Source organism: Vespa crabro, chromosome 13, assembly GCF_910589235.1.
Source record: "Vespa crabro chromosome 13, iyVesCrab1.2, whole genome shotgun sequence".
Taxonomy (NCBI): domain Eukaryota; kingdom Metazoa; phylum Arthropoda; class Insecta; order Hymenoptera; family Vespidae; genus Vespa; species Vespa crabro.
The window spans coordinates 249,504-259,597 of record NC_060967.1 but is presented as its reverse complement, the minus strand read 5'-3'; the positions used below and the strand labels follow the sequence as shown (position 1 = coordinate 259,597).

At 30.4% G+C, this 10,094-nt stretch overlaps 3 protein-coding genes across 5 annotated transcripts; 2 read left to right on the top strand and 1 right to left on the bottom strand.

The window, feature by feature from the left end:
- Positions 1–48: 48 nt before the first annotated feature.
- On the bottom strand, positions 49–9,790 carry LOC124428560 (centromere protein L-like). 3 transcript variants are annotated; one of them, XM_046972775.1, is made up of 5 exons: positions 9,461–9,790; positions 9,142–9,347; positions 8,622–9,010; positions 8,329–8,503; positions 49–1,227 (listed from the first exon to the last, which is right to left on the bottom strand). In XM_046972775.1, exons 1-5 carry the CDS (start codon positions 9,594–9,596, stop codon positions 1,213–1,215), a joined length of 921 nt encoding a protein of 306 aa, XP_046828731.1. In that variant the 5' UTR covers positions 9,597–9,790; the 3' UTR covers positions 49–1,212. The 3 variants fall into 3 exon arrangements, with proteins under 3 accessions (XP_046828731.1, XP_046828730.1, XP_046828732.1); XM_046972774.1 differs by lacking the exon at positions 49–1,227 and adding an exon at positions 8,077–8,195; XM_046972776.1 differs by lacking the exon at positions 49–1,227 and adding an exon at positions 8,077–8,195 and having other exon boundaries at positions 8,321–8,503; positions 9,461–9,789.
- Positions 2,594–5,692, top strand: LOC124428556. Its single transcript, XM_046972768.1, has 8 exons — positions 2,594–3,145; positions 3,212–3,319; positions 3,447–3,592; positions 3,671–3,866; positions 3,980–4,136; positions 4,484–4,636; positions 4,743–5,145; positions 5,257–5,692. The coding sequence occupies exons 1-8, from the start codon at positions 2,926–2,928 to the stop codon at positions 5,509–5,511; spliced, it is 1,638 nt and encodes a 545-aa protein (XP_046828724.1). The 5' UTR covers positions 2,594–2,925; the 3' UTR covers positions 5,512–5,692.
- On the top strand, positions 6,343–8,091 carry LOC124428559 (snurportin-1). The gene is made up of 5 exons (XM_046972773.1): positions 6,343–6,635; positions 6,758–7,004; positions 7,076–7,264; positions 7,354–7,734; positions 7,883–8,091. The coding sequence occupies exons 1-5, from the start codon at positions 6,472–6,474 to the stop codon at positions 7,916–7,918; spliced, it is 1,017 nt and encodes a 338-aa protein (XP_046828729.1). The 5' UTR covers positions 6,343–6,471; the 3' UTR covers positions 7,919–8,091.
- Positions 9,791–10,094: the final 304 nt, after the last annotated feature.

Genomic DNA, 10,094 nt, shown 5'->3' with positions numbered 1-10,094 from the left:
AACGATAGGAAGAAGAGACAAGAGGAGGAGTTACAGCTGAACTCTACCTTCGATTAGCTTGTTTATTTACACTACGTACCAAAGTATTTGTTATTCAAATCACTGTAGATACATAAGAAAATAATCATGTTACGCAACGAAAACTAATTGTAAGGTGATAGTGATCTTAACATTTATTTACTCCTTCGGATGATTCATTCTCGCAAAGTTTTCATTCTTTGCGTTTCATTAATTCGCAAAAGGGTCAATTTGATCAGTAAAAAGTCAAATTTACGTTGCAAAATCTGAATAATGAAAAGGAACGTTAAGTGAACGTGACGATTATTTTAAACAGATTATACAGCTAGATAATAAGCAAAAAATTGATCAACGATGACTCGGTATTCCTCCTACTCTCTAGTTGTGCCAAAATTAGACCTCAAAGTAGTCATAAAATTACCCCTATATCGTTTCAATGAATTATATTTTCATTTTTTCTCTCGATACACAAATAGACCATTTTCAACGCGGAAAGATCTTCATTGTCGATTATCTACATAATATTCGCAATTAAACAACGAATTCAATGTAAAATGATATAACGTTGTTGTAATCTTTTTTCTCAATAATATTTGCGCTTTTTTAGAAAGATAGCCGCTGACGTCATTCGTGACTATAAACCTCCTTATTTCGATGATTTTTATATACCGCATAGCAGATCGAACATTATGATAAAGATTGGTCAAATATTATCTATCCTTTCGTAAACAGGTTTATATATTACCAGGAAATCTTTATCTTTTGCGAATCATGCGAAACTATTCGGCAAACGAACAAAATTCATGGTTCTAGCATTATTGAAGTTTTAAAAATACTTTCTTCAAGCTTCCCACGTTTGGATATATATACACACAAATATATATATATGTAGTACACTTAGGTACATTCATCGATGATTTATCGAAAAGTTTGACAGACAAATGGATATACATATGTGTATATGTATAAGGCGAGCTTGTTTTCGTACTAAAGAAAATCGGAAACGAAAAAAGCGTTCTAGCTTTCTGTTAAAAGTCGTTCTTCTGTGTTATTGTTGGTCCATAGCCAGACATACGTGTGTACAAGTATTTCTTTTTCTTTGAACCACGGAGAATAGATTAACGGCATTTACATGGTGACAGAATAATGATAGATTTTTGCCTTTTCGTTGGAGTTAATCCATTTCCTCTTTTTTTATGCGCCACATTTCTGAAAGAGAGAAAGATTAAAAGAGAGAGGACTTTTGATAAATCAGTGTAAAATCTGTAATTTTTTACACGTTATTGAGTGCCATAAAAGAGAGAGAGAGAGAGAGAGAGAGAGAGAGAGAAAGCAAAATACTGATAAATCATTGTAAAATGTGTAATTTTTTTAAAAATATTGTTTGAAGATATGTATCATTATGTAATACAATTTTCCTCGATGCGAGCGATTCCTAAAATCAAAGTGATCTATGTGTATAATATTGACGTAACATTGTTAACATATAAGTCACCCTTGCGTGGTAGAACTACTGCACCATAAATGGTTATGGTCCTTTCTCTTTAAAGTATGTTACAGGTATACTTTCATCCATACAATTACGCTATAGAATCTTGGTCATACCTATACAATATTTGATGCCGATTATCTAACGATGCATAGTACCCATTTTTTACAATTATATAAATATGTAAAAAAATAAATATTGGTAACCGTTTAAAAACAAAACCACGTTGATCTTTACATCTCACGAGGAGGTCACGAGTAAAAAAAAAAAGTTTACGTGCTCTTTACACCTGCGACTCGGACACGTGCAAATTACTCTTATTGAATTATCTTATAATTTCAATCAGTCGCAACATATCTTACATCTATGAATGTACGCCCTGTATAGATAGTTTTAAATTGTCTATCTATCTTCTCATATGTGTACGTAAGACTAAATTAAAATAAATTTCATAAATACGCGAAATAATTCGTAACAATAAGTAACTATAAAAGGATTATCAATTATTAATTACGATTATTTGTAAAATATTTAATGATAAAAGTTTCCTGTAATAATATCATTAAGCAGTGTTACTAACGAATTTTACACATCAACCAGATTTAACAAATAATACGATAGTTATGCAAGGGTTAGTTGTGCAATGAGTATTAAATATATGTCATCTGACAATCGATATATCACGATAAGAAGCTTAAAGATTATTAAAGGTGGTTCTCACGGTGGTTGTTTTTACGAGTATACAAAAATATAGCGATAAACTATTTTGTTAAAATTTTGTTTGATACTCCAATTCGTCTAATTCGGGCTGTATGATTTTTTCTTTGGAAGGACATCCACATACGAAAGATTTCGAAGAATTTGTTTTCCGTGGTTCGTACGAAATTGATTCGTTCGTAATAAAAATCCTCCACGAAAATCAAGATTCGTCTAAAATGTCGTAGAATATCTATAATCGAAGTATGAAATTCAATCTCGATGAAAAGAAAGGCTTGCTTTGAGAGCGCCTGGTTTGCGAAATACATAGATAAAACCTTAGAAATTCGCATAATACATGTCACGGCTTCCTTATAAAGCTAGCATTTTTCAATACCAAGGTCTGCACTCGGAAGAGAGACCCCAGTCTTCGAATATAACGGATTTCGATCAACTACTTTGAAATATCGTTAATCAAACGCGTAAAATTCGATCGAACGTAAATAATATTCTTTATTATTTTCAATAAACTCGTATCGTACGAGTAATAATAAGAAGTAGAATATGATAAAGCGTGTAAGTGAAAGTTTAGTGTTCGAATAAAAGAGAAGAAGGGCAAAGAAGGAATAGTGGAAGAAACGAAAGAAGAATATTTTTTACGCGTTATTTAACGAGAGAAAGTAATCGATCGAGGAAAAAAGGAATAGGAAAGAAATAAGATAATGGAAAAATTTCGACAATGGGGTCTCATTTGCGCGATCATTGCAGCATGCACTTGCGGAGTGCGTACGGAATGTGAATCTCGAGGGCACATTTCCTTATTGACGAGCATTCACGATGACGCACCCTGTAAAAAGATATCTACGAAAGGTGTTTTGCTTTACGAGGCAGCCAAATTATTGACGGAAATTCATAACAATAAATCCAATACCATGGACATAGGTAATTTTAGAATTGCTATAACTTGTTAAAGATATGAAATGATGCGATACGATTTTGCGATTACAGAAATAGATGTTTTCGATACGTGCGATAGCATCACTGGTGCATTGAAAGCAGCTATGAAAGCTTTAGTTTCAGCGGATGTTAATTGTTTGCAAGCGCCTCATTATTTGGGTAAATATTTCTTACCTGATCGAAATGATGGAATATTTTTCGATAATTTTGATGACACATTGCATATCCGATCATTCGTTTTATTTTTTGTTTCGTTCTCCTCTCTCCCGTCTTATTTAACTTACAGGTATAATTGGTCCTGATACTACAATCAATGCCGAAGCTGTTCACAAAGTAACATCTATATTAAAGATACCACACATTGTTAGAAAAGCATCTAACGCTCCATATCTTCATCAACTCGTTTACGAATCTGATTCCTATTTGGTTCAGGTAATGAGTCAAAAATTTCGATAATGATCTTGCGAATCTAATAGAAATATAAAAGAAATATAATATTATTATTTATAGGGAGTTTTGAAAGTCGTTCAATTGTTGAAATGGAAATCGTTCACATTGGTTGCTAACGTTGAAGAAGAATTAGACGACGATGTTCAAAATATCGCTAAGAAATTAACTATGGCGGCGATTGAGAAGAACTTGTGCGTTCTTGTTCACGATGACGACGACGACGACGACGACGACGACGACGACGACAAAAATGAAGGTAAAGTAAATTTCGTTCTTGAAAAAAGTAATTGATTATTTCCGAGAGATTTTTATTTACACATTATTTTATATTCCTTTATTTATAAATGTTATTAAATATCATTCCTTCAGGCTACACGTCCCACGTTGTACATATTGGACAACCCGACAAACGATTTTTTAATAAACTCGTAAATGCAACTGTTCTTGTTGTTAGCGAAGGAAATCTCGATGAACATTTGAATGCCATTGATACGTCTAACACCATATTGCTTTTGGAAGATTCGAGGTAATAAATCTTAAGAAAATGTGTCAAAGAAATACGATTACAAGTCGATCGTGCATAACAAGATAGTCCTGAATACTTGAAACAATTTATTGAATTAATTAAGCTATTTTCTTTTATTATTATTATTATTATTATTATTATTATAAATTGACTTTAAAGTCTTTTGTTTTCAATTAATAATCTTAATAAGGTGGTGATTAAACTTATCGTGAGATTTTATTTTTCCATGATCACAAAATTATTGTTGTCCCTAACAAACGAGATATTCAACTTGATCCTTAATTTATAATCAAGGCATGCATGCATATTGAAACATTGTAATAAACGTTACGGTTCGTTACATAAAGAGAAGTATTACCTGGACTCGAAGGAAGAGTCGATAAATCAAAGTGGTGGCCTGGAGGAGATGGTATCGATAAATATGACGCCGAAGCGTTAAGAGAAGTAAGATGGCTCGAAAATGCGATTGAAATTTATATTAAGTCAATCGATTTGGTTTGGTAAATACATAGATCCAATTCATTTTTATTGCATCGAATGACGATATGTCATTACAATTCTTTATTCTCTTTTTTTTTTTACCGGTAATAACGTTGTTATTTTTAGCAAAAAGAAAAAATGCAAGAACCCAATGAACTCCGTAGATTGGAACAACATTCTGTCGAACGTATTGATATCTTATAATATTGAATCGCAGAATGCTCCGCAGTCTCTTGATCTCTTGATAAAAAAGAAAGGTTCCAAATTAGAAAATCTTGGCAACGTGATCGTGAAAAAGAATTCGGTGAAAATTCAATGGGAAGAGGAAGATGATGATGATGATGATGACGACAACAACGACGATGGAAAGAATGACGATATACCCGATGCATTTGAGAAAATCGTATCGGAGGAAAAAGGTACTCGTTCTGGATGTGCGACAAAGGAAATGAAAATGTTACACGAGAGTGAACACGACACGACTCACATTCTTGTATCTGAAATGGACGATAGCGAATGGTGGACCATGGTAAGTGATTGAAAATTTGAACAAAAGAAAAAAGAGAGAAAAGAAAATTTGTCATTTTCTTTAGCTCCCTCGTAAAAATTGATTTTTCATTTTTCTTCTTTTAATAAATAGGTCGGTACGGTCAGCGGCGTGGGCGTTGCCATGTTCTTCCTTGGTATTCTAGCGGTTTATGTCGTATACACGAATATACGTGGTCCAGTACAAAAAAATAGCAAATCTCGGATCGACAGAGACACGAGTTTGAGAAGAGTAGGTAGCGACAGAGAATTACCTACGACCGTTCGTACCACGAGACAAGCTCGTGGGGCACAGAGGAGGGACAGTAACAGAAGCATCAGAAGTAATATGTCCGACAAAAGTGTTTGAAACGTGAAAACGCGTTTTTTCTTTTTTTTCCAACGAAAATAATCGATGTTATTTAAACTACGATCTTTAAATTAAGATCGGAATGCAATTTTAAATTTCTTTGTAGAAGTTGAACATTAAAATGATATTTACAATAGTCGGTGGGAAATAAAAATATATTACATCGTCTCGAGCAAATTAATTAAAATGATCTTTTTATGTGTTATCATCAACGAATGCACATTGATCGGATTGATTGTTCAACATTAATTTGCCATCCTTTCAATGTCAACAAATATCTATCTATATATATATATTTTTTTTTTCGTCGTTGATACTAAATGTGCAATGTTGATAAGCACGTTTTAGAAGTTATATACTGTCTTGTTGTACGTCGGTATTTCTGTTAACTGCTTTAAATACATCAATTTTTTATTTATCTGTAATTACACTTACCCTTAGCGATACAAATTTTTTTGATAATTCAATGTTTTTTTTGGTTAAACAAAATTTATAATTATGGTGATTATATATATATATATATATATATATATATATATATATATATATATATTTTCCTCTTTCGTTTTTGTTTTTCAAGAGAAAATAAGGAACAAATCAGAAATTGTTTCATAATAATAATAATAATAAAAACAAAGGAAAACAAAAAGAAAAAATCATTGATCCATAAGAGGGCGTTTCAGTCAAAAAAAATTTCCTCCCATATAATCAATGATTTTCTAATGTAAGAAGGTATTGTGGTTATATATTTATTTAGATGTTTATAAATTAAATTGTTCAATGAAAAAACGGAAAGAGTGATAATACTTATTAAAAATATTTCTTTAGTAGGAATAACAATTGTACATATGAAGAACGAACGACTTTTCATCAATGTGATGTAGTTATAGGTTATAAAGTATTTTACTGTATAAAAAATATTTTCAATGGTATAAAGTAAGAATTTTAAAACGTGACGATATGACAGATAACAACATTAGAAATATTGAGGAGAAACAGTGTAAAAATGCTCGATCAGTATTTTACAAGAAACCTATTAAAAAAGATAATTATAAACTAGATGTTGATTATATTGACAGTCCTCAGGAATTAAGACGGCAAAGACTTTTAGAAATTCAAAAAAGGTGAGTACCATAAGTTAGAAGACATATTACAGATAGAAGTAATTGAAAGAAATCATTGACAATGGAAAATATTATTTAAATATATATCATTCTCGATAATCAAAGGAATTACATTTATATAGAAATAGAGATGTCACATTTAATGCCGGACGAGAAATATTGGAAATCTTTAACTCTGACAATGAAAATGAAGAAGAAATGGAAATTGAATATAATAACAAGCCTTGGAAAAAGTATGAACGATGCAAACATTATGCCAATCAATTTATGCTGTCAGAATGGATGTTTGAAGCGCCTCAGGATATTTTAGAAAAATGGATTATAGTGCCTTGTCCTCAAGGCAAAAGGACTTTAATAGTTGCACGCAAAGTATATAATATATCATATATAGCTAAATAATGGTATTATTGAAAATAAAAATATTACAATTATTTTGATAGAATACAACAAAGGTTTTTAACAGACGTGGCAACAGGTTAGGAAAATTTCAATCTGTGCTGCCTGGAGGAAATTCCAATGAACATCACAGTCGTTGTACTATTCTGGATTGTATATGGATGGAAAAAGAAAAAACTTATTTTGTCTTGGACGTGTTGGCATGGTCTAATCAATCCCTTTTAAATTGTGATGTAATATATATATCCATATATATATATATAATTCATATCATCGATATAAGTTGTTGAACACTTCTATTTAACGATACTTTACATTTCAGACAGAATTTCGATTCTTTTGGTTGAAATCTAAATTTCAAGAAAAAAAAGAACTACAAGAAGGTGGCATCTTTAACAATACTTATCCTATTTTACTTTTACCGCGTATATATTTTGATTCCAATCTAGAATCAGGTTTAGCAAATTTATCTGCGTTAGCACCTTTGGACGGATTATTATTTTATCATCGTGATGGATTATACACTCGCGGTCACACACCTCTTGTGACATGGTTGAAGACTTTTATGTTACCTGAAATACTTGGAATATCTTTACCACCTCCATTTGATGAAAAACCTGATGATTACATAGACATTAGGCATTATTTGTTAAATTTCAAAGCAAGGAAGCATAAGGAGGAAGGGGCTGCTTTGACAAATAATGTAAGTTTGAAAAACATTAAATTGCTAAATATCGATAATGAAATTGAATCATTACTAAGGGTATTAAAAAATTCGTTATAATTATTTATATATATATATATATATATATATTTTATCCAATGATACGTGCATTTCTTTTATATAATAGATGGAAATTGTGGACGAGGATGTTGAAGTAACATAAATTTGGCCTTAAGTACAGTAGACGATCTTCTGACTGAAGAGATGTACAATATGAATATAAGTAATTACTGTTTCAATTTAATATAACTAAATTATATTTCATCCATAACAAATTTATTATCTATGTAATAAATATATAATTAATCTAATAAAAAGAAATAAAAATATTTTAAATATATTATGACTAATTATAAAAATAATGCATGTAACATGTCTAAAGATTTTTCTGTCATGTATAATAAAACACGCTTCATAATTTCTGGATCCATTATCTTCATCTAAACAACACCAACAACAACACCAACAACAACAATAATAATAATAATAAATGAATAAATAATAATTTTAACTTTAATTCTATTACTTAAGATACTAGTACATTTAAAAATTTACTTATAATTAACAACAAACCTTGTTGTCCATTAAAGTTCCTCTAGGTAAACTGATTCTGTGTAAAGTGCATAGTCCTAATTCTAATCCAGCAATTTTTTTCATTTGAACCTGTAGACACTCGCGAAACCTTTGTATGTGTTCAATAGTCAGGTTCATTACTATCTGCGTTTCATTATTTTGACTTTCCATTATTCTGCGAATTAATTGATGATGTATAGTTATACATATATATATATATATATATATATATATATATATATATATATACATATAATTATAATAATTACAGGTCTTTTAATACTGAAACTTACGCATTTAAAATTTTGATTAGATCTAAGGTACTAAATTTAGCAGTAATTGTGTTTGTAGTAGATAACCCAGGGACTAGATATTCCAATCGAACTTCCTCAGTATCGTTTGGATATTTTTCTTCGCTAGTAGGTAAAATTATAATTGGAAGTAGCCACATCAAATCGTCTTGTTCGATAGGTAATGCAATAATAAGGCAGTCAAACATACGATTAAATGTGGAATGTACAACATTCATACAGGTACGAGTACCACGGCACAATAACAAAGGCAATTTGACAGAATTGCCTGCTTTTAAATCATTATCTGTTTTCAATGATAGAAAAAATCCTATATAAATACACTTTTCTACATTATTCTCTTGATCAAGTTTTTTTGCATAAACTTCAACCTGAAATTAATTTATAAATTTTTTTTCGTTTGATTTTAGCATCATTACGCCTAACTATCTGGTTTCCTTATAATATTAAGATAAGGATAAGAGGTAAATGAACATAAAGACATAATGAATAAAATTTAAACCTTCAGCAGAGGTAGACGTATAGTATCTGATATTGTATTTTCTATAATAGACAAATGTGCATCATATGCAACATTCTCTTGTGACAAATTAGTTGCTATTTCTTCCCTCAATCGTTTTCCATATAACTTAAGAATAGTTTTATCATTATATTGAAATCCAAATAATGCTGACACTCCATAAATATTCCAAGTTAAAGATATTATTTCTAAAATTTGAAACTAGCGTGAAAATGTTAAATTTATCATAAATATATGATTATAGAAGAAAAGAACAAATAAATAAATAAATAAATGAAAATACATTTTTCTAGTACTGTACCTTTTAATGTTTTCGTGTCACTTTCTTCATTTGAGGTTAGCAACTGTTGTTCCAAACTAAATTTTAACCTAGGTGTCCTATACGGTGTCTGCAATGTTACTCGACTGGCACCGGGTAAAGTACTTGAACTTTCCATTATTCGATAATTAATACAGTAATAAATTCATATATAAAATACACTACATAAAATTCATAAAACTTCATTCTTAAACTTTTGCAAACCGTTCTCCCGCTACTTATAAAGCATATACCTAGAATCTTCATGAGATGTACGAGTTCATTACAAAATAATATAAATCGTTGCGGGCGCCATCTGGCGGATAAATAATAAAACGTTCAAAAAATATAAAATCTTTTAACTTAATGCAAATACAAGATATATATATATATATATATATATACGTATTTATGCTGTAAATAGCCTGATTGAAAAGAAATACACAAAACAAAAAGCATAAATAAACTATTCTGCTGTATATAATATGATCATATTTGAAAATTGCTCCTAATACGCTAATTGGTCAATCCTTGTAATTGATTCTTATTGGACTGACAGTGGTGCCAATAAATTTAAATGTCAAGAACATTAGTTTGCTCTCGTCAGAATATAAAAGAAACTGTAAAAATTACTGTC